The sequence below is a fragment of the Salvelinus fontinalis genome, chromosome 15, assembly GCF_029448725.1.
Source record: "Salvelinus fontinalis isolate EN_2023a chromosome 15, ASM2944872v1, whole genome shotgun sequence".
Lineage (NCBI taxonomy): Eukaryota > Metazoa > Chordata > Actinopteri > Salmoniformes > Salmonidae > Salvelinus > Salvelinus fontinalis.
In genome coordinates this window covers 44,781,500-44,802,834 of record NC_074679.1, presented here as the reverse complement: position 1 = coordinate 44,802,834, position 21,335 = coordinate 44,781,500, and the positions used below count along the sequence as shown (strand labels likewise).

Sequence of the window (21,335 nt, the reverse complement as noted above, 5' to 3'; positions counted from 1 at the left end):
GAGAGAGAGAGAGCGAACGAGAGAGAGAGAGAGCAGTTCACTCTCTTTCTGTCTCTTTTGCTCTCTCTGCATCTTGCTTTGCTTTTTCATTCCTTTCTCTCTCTATTTCTCTATCTCACTCGCTCCCTCTCAGTCTCTCCCTCTCAGTCTCTCCCTCTCAGTCTCAGTCTCTACCTCTCACTCTCCCTCTCAGTCTCGCTCTCTCAGTCTCTCTCTCTCAGTCTCTCAGTCTCACTCTACCTCTCAGTCTCAGTCTCTACCTCTCACTCTCCCTCTGTCTCTCTCTCTCAGTCTCTCTCTCTCAGTCTCAGTCTCTCAGTCTCTCTCTCCCTCTCAGTCTCTCTCTCTCAGTCTCTCTCTCTCAGTCTCTCTCTCTCAGTCTCTCTCTCTAAGTCTCTCTCTCTCAGTCTCTACCTCTCAGTCTCTACCTCTCAGTCTCACTCTCTACCTCTCAGTCTCTCAGTCTCAGTCTCTCCCACTCAGTCTCTCTCTCTCAGTCTCAGCCTATCTCTCTCAGTCTCTACCTCTCAGTCTCAGTCTCTACCTCTCACTCTCCCTCTCAGTCTCTCTCTCTCAGTCTCAGTCTCTCAGTCTCAGTCTATACCTCTCACTCTCCCTCTCAGTCTCTTTCTCTCAGTCTCTCTCTCAGTCTCAGAGTCTCACTCTCTACCTCTCAGTCTCAGTCTCTCCCTCTCAGTCTCTCTCTCTCAGTCTCTCTCTCTCAGTCTCAGCCTCTCTCTCTCAGTCTCTACCTCTCAGTCTCAGTCTCTCAGTCTCACTCTCTACCCCTCAGTCTCTCAGCATCAGTCTATCCCTCTCAGTCTCTCTCTCTCAGTCTCAGTCTCTCTCTCTCAGTCTCTACCTCTCACTCTCCCTCTTAGTCTCTCTCCCTCTCTCTCTCTCTCTCTCTCTCTCTCTCTCAGTCTCTCTCTCTCTGTCTCACTCTCTACCTCTCAATCTCAGTCTCTATCTCTCACTCTCCCTCTCAGTCTCTCTCTCCTAGTCTCTCTCTCTCAGTCTCAGTCTCTCAGTCTCACTCTCTACCTCTCAGTCTCAGTCTCTCCATCTCAGTCTCTCTCTCTCAGTCTCTCTCTCAGTCTCTCTCTCTCAGTCTCAGTCTCTCTCTCTCAGTCTCTACCTCTCAGTCTCAGTCTCTCAGTCTCACTCTCTACCTCTCAGTCTCAGTCTCTCAGTCTCAGTCTCTCCCTCTCAGTCTCTCTCTCTCAGTCTCTCTCTCTCAGTCTCACTCTCTACCTCTCAGTCTCAGTCTCTCCCTCTCCCTCTCCCTCTCAGTCTCTCCCTCTCCCTCTCAGTCTCTCTGTAACGGATTCTCTCCTCCTCTATGTCTGAAGAGGAGGAGTAGGGATTGGACCAAAACGCAGCGTTGTATGCAGACATAAAGAATTTATTTAAACAAGACGAAAATACGAAGAACACTGGAATAGATTACAAAACAACAAAACGACGTAGACAGACCTGAACTTGAGAACTTACAATATAACACGAAGAACGCACGAACAGGAACAGACTAACCAAACGAACGAACACGAAACAGTCCCGTGTGGTGCGACAGACACAGACACAGGAACAATCACCCACAAACAAACAGTGAGAACAGCCTACCTTAATATGGTTCTCAATCAGAGGAAACGTAAAACACCTGTCCCTGATTGAGAACCATATCAGGCCAAATGACAAATAACCTAAACATAGAAACACATAACACAGAATGCCCACCCCAACTCACGCCCTGACCAACTAAACACATACAAAAACAAGGAAAACAGGTCAGGAACGTGACACTCTCTCTCTCAGTCTCAGTCTCTCAGTCTCACTCTCTACCTCTCAGTCTCAGTCTCTCCCTCTCAGTCTCTCCCTCTCAGTATCTCCCTCTCAGTATCTTCCTCTCAGTATCTCAGTCTCTCCCTCTCAGTCTCTCCCTCACAGTCTCTCAGTCTCTCCCTCACAGTCTCTCAGTCTCTCCCTCTCAGTATCTCAGTCTCTCCCTCTCAGTCTCTCCCTCTCAGTCTCTCGGTCTCTCCCTCACAGTCTCTCAGTCTCTCCCTCACAGTCTCTCAGTCTCTCCCTCTCAGTAACTCCCTCTCAGTATCTCAGTCTCTCCCTCTCAGTCTCTCCCTCTCAGTCTCTCAGTCTCTCCCTCACAGTCTCTCAGTCTCTCCCTCACAGTCTCTCAGTCTCTCCCTCTCAGTAACTCCCTCTCAGTATCTCAGTCTCTCCCTCTCAGTCTCTCCCTCTCAGTCTCTCCGTGTCTCTCTCACAGTCTCTCAGTCTCTCCCTCACAGTCTCTCCCTCTCACCCTTTCAGTCTCTCCCTCTCTCTTCTGTTGCGGTGTACAAAGATTATGCACCGTCCGGCATCGCTGCCGGTAAAGCGCCATCTGTACGGAAGTGTGGCAGGCGCCATAATCCGCCTGACGCAGGTTGTCGTGGAGACGGATGGCAGGGCTAGGTCGCCGCAGGTGTGAGAGCCGGTGCCGTGGGAGTGGGAGCGTAACCCTTCCAAGGGGATGGAGACTGGTGAGAAGGTGTGAGAAAGGGGGGAGGCACTAAGTCTCTGACACCCAGGAAGACTCAGGGAGAGGAAGCACCACCATTCACCGTCCCTTTCTCTCTGCATCATCATCACATACATCTCTAATGCTCCTCTATGTGCTTTCAGTGTGACTTTAAAAAAAACACAACTATGGTGTAACTGAGAATCCGCAGCGGAATGCTTTAATTGTTATGTTGGTGGATAGTTTGAGGACAGGACATGGTGCCTCGTTTTTGGGCTGCAGGCCTCACAGAACAATCCGGTGATTGAGATGCCTAGGGAGTACAAATGAATCACCACACCTCACAAACCAATCAGCTGCCCAGGCATATACTTACACAACTTACAATCATTTTAACGCAAATGGGAAGCATACCACAACTTGCCCTGTTTGTCAGATGTAAACATTGCTGTGGGCCGCAGCTATTACATTGACATGTTAGTCATTTAGCAGACGCTCTTATCCAGAGTGACTTACAGTTTGTGCATTCACCTTGAGGTAGCTAGGCGAGACAACCACATATCTCAGTCATAGAGAGCACATTTTTCCTCAATGCAGTAGCTATCATGAAAGTCAGTACTAGTAGAAAAAGTTAGTTTATTAGAAACATATTTATTTTATATTTCAGCAAATGTATGTTGGTTTCAACTATACAGTATGTTGAATCAGTACATGTTGGTACAGGTCCACTGAATACTGATTACAATATACCATTTCTCCTTAACTCATTTAAATCTATGGGAGCTTCAACTGGAAGGGCAAGTCAATGTGTGCACATTAAGGGTCAACTCCCAAAGGAATACTCACTATAGAGGAGCAGTATGCCGTACGTACTACTTCAATGGTGGGTTACCTGTTTCCCTATGTAGGCGAGATAAAAATAGGGCAGGAGTCAAAGGGAAAGACGACATTGAAAAAGGTACCACTCTCTGCTGCCAGCCTAAAAGCATACAAATTGCTATTGATGAGTTTTCGTATTGGGTGTGCGTTTATCCGGCGGTATCCTGGGCTTCCATGGAACAGCGAGACCCTGTGTGCGTTCACACACACACACACACACACACACACACACACACACACACACACACACACACACACACACACACACACACACACACACACACACACACACACACACAACCGGGTTCTTCAGGTGTTCATTTGAATAGAAAGAGCTGAACGAGGCCTTGCGTAATTGATCCCCTGGGAGAGAGGATATCTCAGCCTGCAGACACAAACAAACACTTCCCAAAAGCACAGCCAGGACCAATCAGATTGTTCAAATCTAAACCAACTCCAGGGTAGCCACTATGTCCATACAATGAATGATACTGCATGTAAACATTGTTCAACAAGAGTCTTTTCTCAGCAACAAACCCACATGATGGCTATCAAAATGGCCATCACCTGTCTCATCCTATCCTATCAGGTCAGAGCACAGCACAGCCCAAGCCATGCGGTCTCATTCATAGACGCCGCATCCCAAATGGCGCCCTATTCCTTATATAGTGCACTACTTTTGACCAAAGAAATGCACTATATAGGGAATTGGGACTCAGTTTCCTCTTCTCCTCAGAGCTGAATTTAATAAAAGCGGTGTTGACAGCAGGGCCCTGACGGGTTCAGGTATGGGGCAGCCATGATGGAGCACCAGTCTGTTAATTACTGAGTACCTCTGGGGTTCCTCACCTGGCCCTCTGCATGCTCCACACGCTCCGCACGCCACGCCCGTCATTACCCACCACCACCCCACCGCTACCCACCCACCCTTGAGCTCACAAACACCACGCCTCAGCCAAACAGGTGCCGATCACTGTGCCACCAGTGTCCGCCACGCTCCTCTGCCCATCGCATACACACACACACACACACCTCTAGCATACGCATGCGCGAGCATACTCACACATAACCTGCCAGGGAGCAGAGAAGTAGGATACAGCCAGGGCCTCCTAGAGCCAGGGCCTCACACTGCATGTTAACGCACACACACACACACCACATGCGATTCAGAGGGGTTAACTAGGGGACAACAAGCGGGTACTCAGTGGAATGGATAACAAAGGTGAATAACATAATAATGTATTCTCTGGTACGGTTGAGTCGTACAATATGGATGAGCGGACAGGTGAAGTGTGATGAGTGAATACCATGACCTCTCAAGCAGTGTTGTCTGTTCTGTGGAGGGACACCTGCATCATGGGGGCATCATGGCATCTGCTATGATTAACACTTGTCCACTACTATCCTCCCCTCTCTTCAACCCCCTCTCCCTTCACCTCAACCCCCCTCTCTCTTACCACTTTCTCTCCCCCCTTTCAGGCCTGGCGTAGGGAGTGTACAGGGAACAGACCTGACCCCTCTCTCCCCTTCCTTTCCCCCCTCTCAGGCCTGGCTTGGGGACTGTGGGGGGACTATAGGGGTAACAGCTGCCCCCAGCCTGTCTGTCCGTGACTGGCTGGCCAGCACTTTATTAGTGGCTGTCCAGGACTCCAGCTGATCCTCTCCCATGCAGGGCCCATGTCACACTGATGTCTTCATCACTAAGCGGAGCAGACGCCCGGCGCCCGGAACTGGCAGCTACTGGAGGTGACAACATATCCAATTATCTACCCTCAACGGCGTCTGCCCGGGCCGGGACCACAGGGGTTAGAGCTGACAGGGGACAGAGGTATGGGATGGGGGGGGGGGACAGTGGGACAGGGGACAGAGGACACACACAGGAAAAGTTTCAGTAAAGGAAAGGAGTCTTTCAAGAGGATTAAAACAGAGGGAGACAGAACATGAGCGGGCCAATCACTTGAAGAAGATAGTGAGTGAAAGTGAGTGAGTGAGTGAGTGAGTGAGTGAATGAGTGAGTGAGTGAGTGAGTGAGTGAGTGAGTGAGTGAGTGAGTGAGTGAGTGAGTGAGTGAGTGAGTGGGAGAAGGGGAGAAACAGTCACACTAACAATGCCTTTGTGGAGAGGTGACAGAGTTAATTCACAGCAGTGTGCTTCCCTGATACTGTCTATACTGGGGATCTGTTCGCAATATTACCACCGCCTACTTATGTGAGAAAATCCTGGGACAATCTGGGGAAACACATGCTACAGCATACAGCACCGTACTCCAGTCCATGTGTGTCAAACAATTGCATAATTTACAGAGAATTTGAAAGTGATTTTTCAAAAGAAACAAAGAACAGAAAGAAAGGAAAGAAAGAAAGGACAGAAATAAAGAAAAGACCTTGGTCAAAAGTAGTGCTCTACATAGGGAATAGGGTGCCATTTGGGCGCATTTAATCATCGCTGCATGGCTCTCAGAGTCTGTGTCCTGTTTTTAACAATAACTCAATTAAATCTTCATAAACAAATTGGTTGAGAGGTGCGGACTGGGACACTACGTGTTAAGTGCTGATCATAAGGGCTGAGTATTGATCTGTTAGCAGACAGACCATCCCAGCAGAGCTAAAGGTGAAGGAGACCTGGAGGAAGTGTGGGGAATTATCACCACTCCAGGGGGTCTGAGGAGAGAGAGAGGGAAAAGCCACAGAGGTAACCTGCCAACTCATCTCCCCTCCCTCACTCTCCTCTCTCCCTCACCTACCACACCTCTTCCACTCTCCTCTCGTCTTCGAGAGACACTCGGGAAAGTGTCTCAACTTATTTCCTCTCTCTCTCTCTGCCACTGGGCCGACCCAGCCGAGTACTCAGCCGCTAGAGTGTCTCTCCTCCCCGGCTTCATCGGCCAACCACCAAGGTCCCCGCTGCTCCTCTCCCTGACAGACGATCAGACAGCGGGACATCGTATGGACGAAGAGCGGGGTGGTTGTGGTGGAGCACTCACCCTCGCTGGGGCAAGTGACTGAAATGAAGACATTAAACTATCCATATTTATACCCAAATCCTCCTCAGCCAGCGTGGACCGGCCAATTTCTTCAGGCAGCAGCCATTTGAAAGTGAAAGGGATGGCTTGGCTCTCAGTGGATGGTGAGATCCTGATGAAAGCGGGGAGAGAGCAAGCGAGCGCGATCGAGAGCGAGACAGAGAGCTTCATGGTATTCAGATGAGCGGGCGTCAGGCTCTCTGGGCTCTACGATGGGTGACTGGTGACTCGGGGGCATTTGAGCGTAGAGCACCAGGACATGCCCACAGAGGCGCTACCATCCGACACCCCTACTTATGCATCGCATATATATTTTGTATATATATATAAAAAGAATTGTAGACCTCCACAAGTCTGGTTCATCCTTGGGAGCAATTTCCAAACGCCTGAAGGTACCACGTTCATCTGTACAAACAATAGTACGCAAGTATAAACACCATGGGATCACGCAGCCGTCATACAGCTCAGGGAGGAGATGCGTCCTGTCTCCTAGAGATGAATGTACTTTGGTGCGAAAAGGGCAAATCAATCCCAGAACAACAGCAAAGGACCTTGTGAAGATGCTGGAAGAAACAGCTACAAAAGTATCTATATTCACAGTAAAACGAGTCCTATATCGACATAACCTGAAAGGCCGCTCAACAAGGAAGAGGCCACTGCTCCAAAACCGCCAGAAAAAGCCAGACTACGGTTTGCAACTGCACATGGGGACAAAGATCATACTTTTTGGAGAAATGTCCTCTGGTCTGATGAAACAAAAATAGAAGGAAGAAAAAGGGAGAGGCTTGCAAGCTGAAGAACACCATCCCAACCGTGAAGCACGGGGGTGGCAGCATCATGTTGTGGGGGTGCTTTGCTGCAGGAGGGACTGGTGCACTTCACAAAATAGATGGCATCATGAGGGTGGAAAATGATGTGGATATATTGAAGCAACATCACAAGACATCAGTCAGGAAGTTAAAGCTTAGTTGCAAATGGGTCTTCCAAATGGACAATGATCCCAAGCATACTTCCAAAGTTGTGACAAAATGGCTTAAGGACAACAAAGTCAAAATATTGGAGTAGCCATCACAAAGCCCTGACCTCAATCCCATAGAACATTTGTGGGCAGAACTGAAAAAGCGTGTGCGAGCAAGGAGGCCTACAAACCTGACTCATTTACACCAGCTCTGTCAGGAGGAATGGGCCAAAATTCACCCAACTTATTGTGGCAAGCTTGTGGAAGGCTAACCGAAAGGTATGACCCAAGATAAACAATTCAAAGGCAATGCTACCAAATACTAATTTAGTGTATGTAAACTTCTGACCCATTGGGAATATGATGAAAGAAATTAAAGCTGAAATAAATCATTCTCTCTACTATTATTCTGACACGTCACATTCTTCAAATAAAGTGGTGATCATAACTGACCTAAGACAGGGAATTTTAACTAGGATTAAATATCAAAAATTGTGAAAAACGTAGTTTAAATGTATTTGGCTAAGGTGTATGTAAACTTCCGACTTCAACTACATACTGTATATATACACACACACACACACACACACACACACACACACACACACACACACACACACACACACACACACACACACACACACACACACACACACACACACACACACACACACACACACACACACACACTACAGTTGAAAAGTTTGGGGTCACTTAGAAATATCCTTGTTTTTGAATGAAAAGCACAATTTTTGTCCATTAAAATAACATCAAATTGATCAGAAATACAGTGTAGACATTGTTATTGTTGTAAATGACTATTGTAGATGGAAACGGCTGATTTTCTATGGAATATCTACATAGGCGTACAGAGGCCCATTATCAGCAACCATCACTCCTGTGTTCCAATGGCACGTTGTGGTAGCTAATCCAAGTTTATCATTTTAAAAGGCTAATTGATCATTAGAAAACCCTTTTGTAATTATGTTAGCACAGCTGAAAACTGTTGTCCTGATTAAAGAAGCAATAAAACTGACCTTCTTTAGACTAGTTGAGTATCTGGAGCATCGGCATTTGTGTGTTCAATTACAGGCTCAAAATGGCCAGAAACAAAGAACTTTCTTCTGAAACTCATCAGTCTATTCTTGTTCTGAGAAATGAAGGCTATTCCATGCGAGAAATTGCCAAGAAACTGAATATCTCATATTACGCTGTGTACTACTCCCTTCACAGAACAGCGCAAACTGCATCTAACCAGAATAGAAAGAGGAGTGGGAGGCCCCGGTGCACAACTGAGCAAGAGGACAAGTACATTAGAGTGTCTAGTTTGAGAAACAGACCCCTCACAAGTCCTCAAACGGCAGCTTCATTAAATAGTACCCACAAAACACCAGTCTCAACGTCAACACTGAAGAGGCGAATCCGGGATGCTGGCCTTCTAGGCAGAGTTTCCAGCTACAAGTAATTTACAACATTAACAATGTCTACACTGTACTTCTGATCAATTTGATGTTATTTTAATGGACCAAAAATTTACATTTCTTTCAAAAACAAGGGAATTTCTAAGTGACACCAAACCTTTGAATGGTAGTGTATATACACACTAAACCCCCCTCTAACGAAGAGCGGTATGATATAAATTGCAGAACTTTCGGTGTTTTTGGTCATTATAAAAACACTGTTTGAATGAATGAACCACGTGTGTTTGAATGCACTTGGGTAAGGACAGTTAAGGGAACTCTATGACTTGTGAGAGTCAAAGCTACATGACACTTTGACAGTTCAGTTTGAAACATACAGTACCAGTTAAAAGTTTGGACACAGCAACTCATTCAAGGGTTTTTCTTTATTTTTACTATTTTCTACATTGTAGAATAATAGTGAGGACATCAAAATTATGAAATAACACGTATGAAATCATGTAGTAACCAAAAAAAGTGTTAAACAAATTAAAATATATTTCATATTCTTCAAATTAGCCACCCTTTGCCTTGATGACAGCTTTGCACACTCTTGGCATTCTCTCAACCAGCTTCACCTGGAAACCTACTCTGCATCTCACCCAAGCAAGTCTCTTCTTATTATTGGTGTCCTTAAGTTGTTGTTTTTTGCAGCAATTTGACCATGAAGGCCTGATTCAGTTGATGTTGAGATGTGTCTGTTACTTGAACTCTGTGAAACATTTATTTGGGCTGCAATTTCTGAGGCTGGTAACTCTGATGAACTTATCCTCTGCAGCAGAAGTAACTCTGTGTCTTCCTTTCCTGTGGCGGTCCAAATTAGAGCCAGTTTCATCATAGCACTTGATGTTTTTTGCGACTGCACTTGAAGAAACGTTCAAAGTTCTTGAAATTTTCCGGATTGACTGACCTTCATGTCTTAAAGTAATGATGGACTGTCGTTCCTCTTTGCTTTTTTGAGCTGTTCTTGCCATAATGTGAACTTTTACCAAATACGGCTATCATCTCTATAACACCCCTACCTTGTCAGAACGCTCAAATAAGGCTCAAACACATTAAGAAGGTAAGAAATTCAACAAATTAACTCTTAACCAGGCATACCTGTTCAATTAAATGCATTCTAGGTGACTACCTCATGAAGCTGATTGAGAGAATGCCAAGAGTATGCAAAGCTGTCATCAAGGCAAAGGGTGGCTACTTTGAAGAATCTGAAATATATTTTGATTTTTTGGTTACTACATGATTCCATATGTTTTATTTCATAGTTTTGATCTACAAAGTAGAACATTGTCAAAATAAAGAAAAACTCTTGAATGAGTAGGCGTGTCCAAACTTTTGACTGGTACTGTATGTATTGCATAGCCCCTATGTAAACTCAGCAAAAAAAAATAAACATCCTCTCACTGTCAACTGCGTTTATTTTCATCAAACTTAACATGTGTAAATATTTGTATGAACATAACAAGATTCAACAACTGAGACATAAACTGAGCAAGTTCCACAGACATGTGACGAACAGAAATGGAATAATGTGTCCCTAAACAAAGGGGGGGGGGGTCAAAATCAAAAGTAACAGTCAGTATTTAGTGTGGCCACCAGTACTGCAGTGCATCTCCTCCTCATGGACTGCACCAGATGTTACAATTCTTGCTGTGAGATGTTACCTCACTCTTCCACCAAGGCACCTGCAAGTTCCCAGACATTTCTGGGGGAATAGCCCTAGCCCTCACCCTCCGATCCAACAGGTCCCAGGCGTGCTCAATGGGATTGAGATCCGGGCTCTTCGCTGGCCATGGCACAACACTGACATTCCTGTCTTGCAGGAAATCACGCACAGAACGAGCAGTATGGCTGGTGGGATTGTCATGCTGGAGGGTCAGGTCAGGATGAGCCTGCAGGAAGGGTACCACATGAGAGAGGAGGATGTCTTCCCTGTAATGCACAGCGTTGAGATTGTCTGCAATGACAACAAGCTCAGTCCGATGATGCTGTGACCCACCGCCCCAGACCATGACGGACTGACGGACCCTCCTCCTCCAAATCGATCCCGCTCCAGAGTACAGGCCTCCGTGTAAGGCTCATTCCTTTGACAATAAACACGAATCTGACCATCACCTCTGATGAGACAAAACCACGACTCGTCAGTGAAGAGCACATTTTGCCAGTCCTGTCTGGTCCAGCGGCGGTGGGTTTGTGCCCATAGGCGACGTTGTTGCCGGTGATGTCTGGTGAGGACCTGCCTTACAACAGGTCTACAAGCCCTCAGTCCAGCCTCTCTCAGCCTATTGCGGACAGTATGAGCACTGATGGAGGGATTGTGCGTTCCTGGTGTAACTTGGGCAGTTTTTGTTGTCATCCTGTATTTGTCCCGCAGGTGTGATGTTCGGATGTACCGATCCTGTGCAGGTGTTGTTACACGTGGTCTGGCCACTGCGAGGACGATCAGCTGTCCGTCCCGCGCTTTCTTCGGCATCTCACAGTACGGACATTGCAATTTATTGCCCTGGCGACATCTGCAGTCCTCATACCTCCTTGCAGCATGCCTAAGGCACGTTCACGCAGATGAGCAGGGACCCTGGGCATCTTTCTTTTGGTGTTTTTCAGAGTCAGTAGAAAGGCCTCTTTAGTGTCCTACGTTTTCATAACTGTGACCTTAATTGCCTACAGTCTGTAAGCTATTCGTGTCTTAACGACCGTTCCACAGGTGCATGTTCATTAATTGTTTATGGTTCATTGAACAAGAATGGGAAACAATGTTTAAACCCTTAACAATGAAGATCTGTGAAGTTATTTGGATTTTTACGAATTATCTTTGAAAGACAGGGTCCTGAAAAAGGGACGTTTCTTTTTATGCTGAGTTTATGTAGTTCATGACCTCATAATAACCATACACATATGGTATCATCTGGGGAGGAGGGAGCAGGAAAACATATAAGAGCTAATCAATAAACTAGAACACCCTCGTGCCAGCCTTGAAAAGACCAAATGTGCCCTTGAGTTTGTTTTCTCATGCATATTGCCACCCTCTCTCCCAACACCTCCTTTCTCCTCTCCATCTCCCTGTCTTCCACAACCAAAAAAAACAGCCCTCTGTACTTCCTGTGAACGTGTGGGTCACACCTCTGACTGCTGAGAAGTGTTGGAGAGGAGAGGAGGAGCCATTAAAATGATAGCAAGATAGACCAAGTGTGACACATCAAAGGGCCCGGAAAGAGCTCCGAAACAGCGCAACGCAACCCCTGCTTCATACATACAGCACCCTCACCCTCCTTCCTCCCCCCCCTCCAGAGCAGCAGGGGGAACAAAGGGATACAGCATGCAGTACATGGTCAACAGAGACCCCCAGAAGACTACGACTGTGCAGTCTGCCTCTGTTCTGGCCCGTTCCCGGATCCCTCCCACACGGGCCCACTCCCCCCCTTCTCCACCTCCCCCCGGACACAAACACATCGTCCTCCCCCGTGACTACACGTCCGATGATTACACTACCCCCCCACCGCCCCCCCCCCCCCCCCACCCCCACCCCAAAACACACACACACACGCTCGGAGGGGCTAATTAAGGCTTTAATATGCAAATGAGAGCAGCAGTAAATTACACAGCTGGCAAATATGCCTATTTTTCCCTGAAAATACATCAGGAGTGCAGCGAGCTACGAGTTTGTTGTTGTGTTTGTGTTTGAGAGACACTGGTTCATTTTCTGTTTGAGAGGCTCTATCCTCTGATGCATTACTAGCAGCTCTAATGGTGATGGTTACAGTCGGAGTTCAGCAGTAGATGGCTTTGTGATTATAGCAATGTCCGAAACAGTGGTCAGAGTGGTCTTTTGATAGTTGTTGAGTTAGGGTAATGTGCAGAAGTCAGAAGTCCTCCTTAAAGCCTCCGTGCCTCTCTTATTGCAGCAATGCGGTGAAAATCAGGGAGGGTCTGAATGCCAGTTCGCTCTCTGTGTGAGGGCTCCAACTCTGAGGCATCATCTCTGTGGTTCTGGGTGGGTCGGGTGGCGTACGTCTGTGTTCCAAATGGCACCCTTTTCCTTATTTAGTGCGCTACTTTTAACCAGGGCCCGTAGGGAATATGCCATGTGGGGCGCGACCTCTGCTGTGGTCTCTGGAGCGCTGGGCTGGCTCTGCCTATGATGATGCAGCCCATCACCCCTCTGAGCCTGAACCTGAGTGCTGACTACATGCATGGACAGGTTGTCCCATCCCAGCCGTCAAACAACCAGCCACCGAGACTGACCAAGCCAAAGGAGAGGGGCCCCCAAAAAAACATCTTCCCCAATGACTGCCTCCTCCTCCCTTTCTTTCTGTACCCCTGTGTGATAAAGAGCCCCCCCAAAACAGCTCCCCAGAGACCCCCCTCCACATCCTCCTCCCTTCACACCTGTACCCCTCTACCAACGCCCCAATGCCATCACACAAAGCAACAAAATAACTTTCCAACACACAGCATTCTAAAACAGTTTCCAAACGGCTGTGTCTTCCACTCTGCATCTTTCCCCACAGAGTCCCAGCTCAAGTAACCCTAGACCACCCCCTGCTCTCCTAATGATCACTCTTTGAAGGGAACTACACTTTCACAATGACAACCTAGTCTAGGTATTCAACTTCCTCACTGTACCCCTCCACTGTAGGGCAGAGCCGTTCTACATTTACATCATTTAGCATATGCTCTCATCCAGAGCAACTTATAGTAGTGACTGCATACATTTTCTCAGACTGGTCCCCCGTGGGAATCGAACCTAAAACCCTGGAGTTGCAAGCGCCATGCTCTACCAACTGAGCCACACAGGATATTGACCAACAAACGAAATACCCACACATCAAACTAGCGATTAAGAGGCAGCTGCTAAATGAAGTTTGATTGAAGAGGTGGTCTGTGTCCAAAATGGCACCCTATTTCTTATATAGCGCACAACATAGGGAAAAGGGTGACAATTTGGTACGCAGCCCATGTAGTTTGTTTATTAGGCAGGTTGATAAGCAGGATAAACAGCCTCTCTTCACCTTGCAGCCTTGCAGGCAGGGAAGCAGCGGCTACAGATATCTACACGCTCTGAATGTTGCTTTTCATAAGGCTGCTGGCTCAATGAATATTTTAGATGGGTAAATAATTAATAATTAACAGCAAACAGGCCAATGATCAAATGGAGCAGTGCGGCAGCAGACATGAGAAATCTGACGCTTGTAAACAAAGATGCAAGGACCCAGATTTCCTCCCATCCCTCCGAGTCCCAGGCCCCGCCACCTTTTTGTCTTTTAAATATGCGCATCCACAATTGAACCACACACACATAGCCACACACACACCACATACGGGCAGACCAACGGCATCTTTTACAGACACACATACACTCCCACACACATACCCAGTCATTTTCCTTTCGAAAAATGAAATTTTCACATTTCTTTGCGACCCGGGGAATACAGCGGGACTGAGTGAGGAACACTTGATCTGGCCCCCTGCTGCTTTCTGATGGAAAGATTTGCTTTTTAATACAATCGTCACTCTTCCCACCTGGATCAGCACGACCGCCAAGACAAATCCCAGCTGTGTGACTCCAAACCTTACGACGGCACAGCGCAAAAATATTCCTTATTACCATGCCTTAAACATCCCGGACTGAAACCACAGTAACTCCTGTCTCCACAACAGAAACGCTAATCATAAGGTTGTGTGTCTGATGCTAGGCATGAAATGCTTTTCTCCAACAAGGAATTTATTTCTGTCCCCATTAAAATTGATACAGTACCTGGCCTGGTATAGGTACACATTCACAGTATGCACAGTACGTTAACCTATCATCATTTCAAATAATAGCTTCCCATTTTTCCCCACATAAACAGGCATATACTGTATATCCAGTTGACTTCTGTCACCGGGGAAGAAATTTAATAGAATTTGAATTAAATGAGTAAACACCAAAATGAAACTGCAAACACTAAAATAAAACAAGTTTAGAGCCCCATCCACACGAAGCCGTTGGAGTTAATTTTAAAGTAAGAATTCCGTTCCTTGGAGATTTTAATTAATGCTTTAATATGCAAATAAGTTAGCTGAGATAAAATCATGACAAACAGATGGCAAGTGCGGGTAATTATTTTGTGAATCCAGCAGGGGCCTGTATTAAGGTAGTGGCAGAATAGTTCTCCTCAGGCCTTCACAGACACACACAGAGGAGAAAAACACTGACATACCACCATGGATTACTTTTTAGTTGTCTTTATCTGACTTCTAATTGTGAACTTTAACATGACCAACCAACAACTGTGGATTAAAGTATTCATATTTCAGTTGTGGCCGCATCGTTCTCCTCAGCTCTGCGTCTCCTCAAGAGACACAGAGGACAAAAAGGCAACAACTCTGAAGACGTATCGCAACACTTAATCGCCATGGATGACTTTTTAGTGTCTGACTCTGGCCCTGGTCAAAAGTAGTGCACTATATAGGGAAAAGTTGCTATGATCAAAAGTACTGCTCTACATAGGGAATAGGGTACAATTTGAGATGCTTGAGACTGATGTACCTGTTCCTGTTTGGGTGTGTGGTCCAGGTCTAGTGAGGTGAGGCTGTGGTTGATTCGTAAGGCCAGAGAGAGGGCCATGAGACCTCCAGCCCTGACCTCGTTCTCACGCACGTCCAGACGCTGGATCTGACGGCTCTCAGCTAGGAACTCAGCCAAAGCCACAGCACCTACACACACACACACACGCACGCACGCACGCACGCACGCACGCACACACACACACACACACACACACACACACACACACACACACACACACACACACACACACACACACACATTTATAGTAACACAGTAGTATGAAGAGATAGCAAACACCCAAAATAACATGAGTGACGACTGTGTGAAAGGTGAGTACCTTCACACGTGATGTGTGTGTGTTCCAGGCCTAGCTGCAAAAGTGAGTGGTTCATCATCAGAGATTCCCTCAGTGTGTGGATACCTCTGTTCTGCAGGTTATTCTCCCCCAGGTTCAATGTCTCCAGAGTCTTTAGGACAGGCTGGAATACAGCACAAACACAAGGCCACAGATTGTACTCTGTGTGCGTCCCGAATTCTCTATATAGTGCACCGTTTGGCACATAGCTTATATCCTCAACCTGAATATAACATCCAATAAAATATAACAATTCTGACATTCTTATAGAACCACAACTAGTGAAGCAGGGACAATAAATCTGCACATTCAACTACATTTTTAGATATTTTGCAGCAAGTTGTTTATGGTGTTTATGAATCTGTTACAGGATGTTTAATCTCTTCCCGTCCACATAAAAAAAATGCTACAGTTCACTCTAGTACTTACTATAGAATTATATAGTAAACTATAGTACAGTATAGAATCCTATACTCCATGTTGTAGTTTCCTTGATTATGTAGTTCTTACTTTAGAATGTTGTAGTATACTGTGTAGAATACTATACATTATACAACTGGTGGGTCTAATCCAGAATGCTGATTGGTTAAAACCGCATTCCAGCCAGTGTCTTTTCCACAAGTTACCACCAGCTAAATCTATGACGTTAAAATACCTATTTACTCTGTTCCATCTGACTGCTCAATCCACTGTCTCATCAGCCCAGCCAGGAAATGTATGAACTTGATCTCCACTATAAAAAGCATCTAGACATTATCTCACATTACTTTTAGACTCACATTTAGTTTTCAACAGCGGCGACTTGTATAAACCTTGCTGTCTGTCTCTCCGACATTTGCAACATTGTTTCACCATTCAAATTCGATCTACAGCTGTACCATAGTAATGAATGTCTCGGGAGTCTCGATGAGACAGACAGGCAGGCAATGTTTCTCACCCAATCGAAATCATGAATCAGCTGGCATAATTTTTATGGATATATACAAAGAAATGTAAATTGAAAAAAGGTCAAATGAAACGAAGTACAGCTTTTCCAGCTTCAGTTGGAAGTGATTGTGTTAGCTGTGTTGTTGACTAGCTCCTCTGAACAACAGTGTCCTAACGAGAGAGCACATTTTCTATGCCAGGCGAAATCACGCCTCTTTAGCTCATTGTTATGGATGTATCCAAATAAATGTCAATAGAAAACAGCTTAAACAAATGCAAATGAAGCTACATTGCTGTTATTCTGGCTAGCCGTAGTTGTTAGCCATAGTTGCCTAGCTAGCAAGCAAGGGTTAAGAACGTTGCCAGCCAGTATGGCAATGTAACATTTAGAACAAACGACTGGGTCGTGTCCATAGATACAGAACAAAAAGACTGAATGACTGGGTGGCGTCTTTGGCAACCGAACCGATAGAACCAACGACCAGCCGGCTTAGGTAGCAACCCAATATTTGTTTTGGGACTATATCTTGTGGAAGGAGGAAATAGTATGAATAAATACATCAAAATAACATTCATGAAAATATGTCAATCATTATTTGAAGATGTTGGTAACCCGTTGTATAAAAGTGATAATGCCCTCAGGGCCAGTGTTTGTAGGATATATTTCCCTAACACCTGTGTCAATATTTCCTCCAAACACCGGCTTGTCGGGCATTATCACTTATCTGTAATATCCTTTGTCACGTAGTACTTAATTGAGAATTTTCCGATTGGACGGCTAGCTAGCTTTAACAATGCCATTTTGATTTGAAAAGTATGTCCTTAGGGAGCTCATGCCGGGGATTTCCTGAAGTTCCCCCTAGATCGTGGTGTGCAAACTATAGAGTTTTGTAGAATACTCTACTCCACACTGTAGTATCCCTTGATTGATCGTCAAAATCTATTTAAAAACACAATACAACCACAAACGTCGATACAATGCATTTAGAGATTTGTCGAAAACAAAGTTAATTCATTAAGTATTTAATTCCATTGTGGTTCTAGTTCAAATATTTTAGACATTCACAGCCAACCCCCCCAAAAATACTGAAGTATACTAAAGTATACTATGGTCTAAATGTATATACACTATAGTATTCACTGTAGTGTTTTTGAAGACATGACTGTAGTAACACCTGCTGACTAGGGTTAGCTAAAATTGCAGAACCACCAGACTACGACAGTTACTGTATAATGAGTGGATCACCTCAACCAGAACCAGAAGACAGGTTGGTGACAGGCCACCTATTGAGTTGGGTCAACATACTGAGCAATGCAACAAACCAGGCAACAACACTTTAGCAAAAATATAAAACATTTATTACAATTGTAACATCTAAAACATTCGACAGATTCTAGGCCCATTAAAGGGAAACAGTACAGAACTAGATATAAAGAACAAGCAAAGTTGATTAGAACAGAGGATAGGTTTGTTTTTAGAAACACATTAGCAAGAGAACACCAAAATGTCTTATATCTGTTACTTATCCTAGATAGATTTCTGAAATACAACAATACTTTCACAGCAATTCAGCTGACCAAGTTTCATTTGAAATATGTATTACTGGTTGTCTGATAATTGTTGATTTAGATGACCGGTGATAGTGACAAACAATACTGTACTTCAGATTGTAGAAAAGACAGAACAGTTAACCACTGCATTTACATAAATAATATATATTTTAGGCGCTGCCAATAAACTGCCTCAACCTCAAACCAGCAAAGCGTCTCCAAACAAACCAACTGAAAACAAAAGGACATTTCAGTGGCTTTACATAATGAACATCTTGAATATTGTCACATGAATAAACTCACTGATGGTCAAACTCAACACATACCATTCATAATAGACCACACCAAACATTTTCTTCAAGGTCACAAAATAGTTGCTCACAGGAATAAAAAGCAATGACGCCACGCCGTATCCCCCACCCCACTCTGCATGTACTCCCCTAATAAGGGTGCACAGAGAAACACTGACTACAACTTTGGTTCCTGGCCTGTCACACAATATTCCTTCTGTTACAATATTGTAACTGATTGAGGTTTAGGTGAGGGTTATGGTGATGCCCATCTACTGTGGGACTTCAGTTAAAGAGTCATTATAGATTCAGGTAATGGAGATGATACATGGCAGGGAATGATTGACATGAGACTCGTTTTGAATTGAGACTTGGCTGGATTTGTCTGGAGTATGGTTTATGTTAAAGGAGATAGAGAAAGGTGCAAATAAAAACAGGCAAAACCAGCAATGAACATACATAATTAATCAGCTGTTAATAGCAGCATTTAATGGGTAAAACTATTTAAATATAGCAGCAGTTAACAATGAATGGCCAGAAAGGGTTACAATAGCATGCAGCATGGTAGGCCGAAGCTATAGCAGGCTAATTTATCAATGGCTATACAGCATGGCAAGCAAATAAACAATATAAGGCTAGCAGAAGTAGAAAGTATAGCCATAAAGCAGGCCTAGTTAGCATAACAAAGACAATGCACAAAAAGTGCAACAATTATTAACATGTGGCCATTAACACAAGTATCAAAGAGAAAAGATCAATACACTCAAAATGGCTGTTTGAATGAGCTGTTAGCATTTCGCGGCCAATATCAACTATAAAAAACAAACAATGGCTTGGGCGTCCTCATCTTATCCTCTTTTGTAAGAGAAAAGGCTTGTACTCCCATTTCAATTACACATACTGGTGGTTGTTGTTTGTCGTGCTCAACTACACTGTCTGGGTGAAGGACCCGGATTGAAAGGAGGTGCCCTCGAACCTGCCCATACAGTAAATACCTTGCCATAAAGTTATATAGAGGGCACATCTGCCACGAGTGCTCGCTGTCCTCACGTGGCCATACAGATGGGTACACTATCAATAGATGTATTACCTGTGGATCTAACAATGTAGTGTATCTACAGTACCACCATGTGGCTTGCAATACACTAGCGTTACACGCAGACAACTACGGTTAAGCACCAGCAGTCCCCCCCAGCACTCTGAGATTTTTAGTCTACTTGAGTACTTTATATCTCTTGCTTCTGATATTGTTTTGTAGCCTAGCCTTTTTCCAATTATATGTGACATTTGAATTGTCCATTTTCTATTTTCTTCTACATATTCCTTGTTAATATTTATTGACTCCCTATTCTCCAGTATCTAATCAACTATCTGCTTGCACCTGTTGAGCCTGTTACGCACAGCAGGTGTGTCTCCTTAAGTACTTGTCTTCCTAATTTGTTTGTACAGCACTGATGAAGGCATAAGGCTGAAACATATGCTTCGTTTTTGTTTTTTTCGCACCTTGCCCTTTCACCTTTTGTATTCTTTTGCGCATGGATAAAATTAAGTGCATTATTTTGTTTGAATCTCGGCCTCCTAGGGTTATGCCTTTTTCATGGTTTTCAGTGCGAGTACCCTTTGAACTCTACAGATATCTTCTTCTCCTACGCACCGGTCGCCTTCCATTCTAGCCTGAGTGCAAACACTCATACTGGTTTTCTAGAGGGCACACCTGACACGAATGCCCTCCCCCGCATCCACGTCACAGAGCACAGTAACCAGCTTTACCAGTATAAATCATCATCAGACAACCAATAATACACACCCAGATAGTGGCTTGCTCTACTCAATCATAAATACTTAGGACTTTAAGTCACATATCACCGAAGAGGATCATTTGAAATACCTACCATATTTCTGATTGCCTGAGTAGAGCAAGCCACTGTCTGGGTATGTATTACTGGTTGTCTGATAATTGTTGATTTATACTGGTAAACCCAAAAGGAACTGCCAGTTGGTTTTGAATCTTTGTACAGAATTCCTATCCCTTGATCATGACTCTCAGTTCCATTAAATTACACATAAGTCATTGGACGAAGGCACCTTCTGTACAGGGGAGTTTTGTTAAGAGTCCTTATTCTCAATCTAAACATGAACACTCGTTGCTTGTGGTACGGTTTTGGAAGTATAAGGACCTTATCTTAAATATCATCTAGAAATCTTTTTTTTAAATAACGAAAGGTTAAATTGATACACATCTTATCAGGTTAGTGTACCCACACGGCCATATCTCCATCTTACAGTGCTTGTTTTTACGGAAAACAGACAGGAGACGAGGCAACCGCATGTGCTAATTAGCTCAAGCGTGTGACTTGGGAAGTGTAACGGAAGTGTAGCTTCATCGGATTGAGGCACCGATGGCTGTATGGATCTGTGCAAACATTCTACAGTAAGTTTTCTTTTTTATTTGAATGATTCTTTCTCTCTGATGAATTATTGTGGGCGAAACTAATGGCTGAAAACTGTAGGGAGACAGCAGAATGCCGAATTTGAGTAAATATTGGACAAAACACAAATTAGATTATTTTGAACCAGCCAGTTGGAGGCATGGCTTTCAGATAGTTATTTTTGGCCACCCATGATGTCATTCCAGTTAATCTGTTCTGTTGTATTGTCAACACATGTTAAGATTGAGCACTGACACTTTTGTAGCTTTAATAAGGCTTACACAAGAGTATCAGTTCCTTAAAACCTCTTTGGGCTAGAGGGCAGTATTTTCACGTACGGATGAAAAGCATGCCCAAAGTAAACTGCCTGCTACTCAGGCCCAGAAGCTAGTATATGCA

At 44.7% G+C, this 21,335-nt stretch overlaps 1 protein-coding gene across 2 annotated transcripts in view; it reads right to left on the bottom strand.

Moving 5' to 3' along the window:
- si:dkey-288a3.2 (protein phosphatase 1 regulatory subunit 37) overlaps positions 1-21,335 on the bottom strand; it is a 67,593-nt gene that overhangs the window by 12,994 nt on the left and 33,264 nt on the right. For both annotated transcript variants that reach the window (XM_055863956.1, XM_055863957.1), the window contains exons 9-10: positions 15,722-15,863; positions 15,364-15,530 (exon numbers count right to left, since the gene is read on the bottom strand). In XM_055863956.1, coding sequence (XP_055719931.1) covers positions 15,364-15,530; positions 15,722-15,863 — 309 coding nt within the window. The remainder of the gene's footprint in view (positions 1-15,363; positions 15,531-15,721; positions 15,864-21,335) is intronic.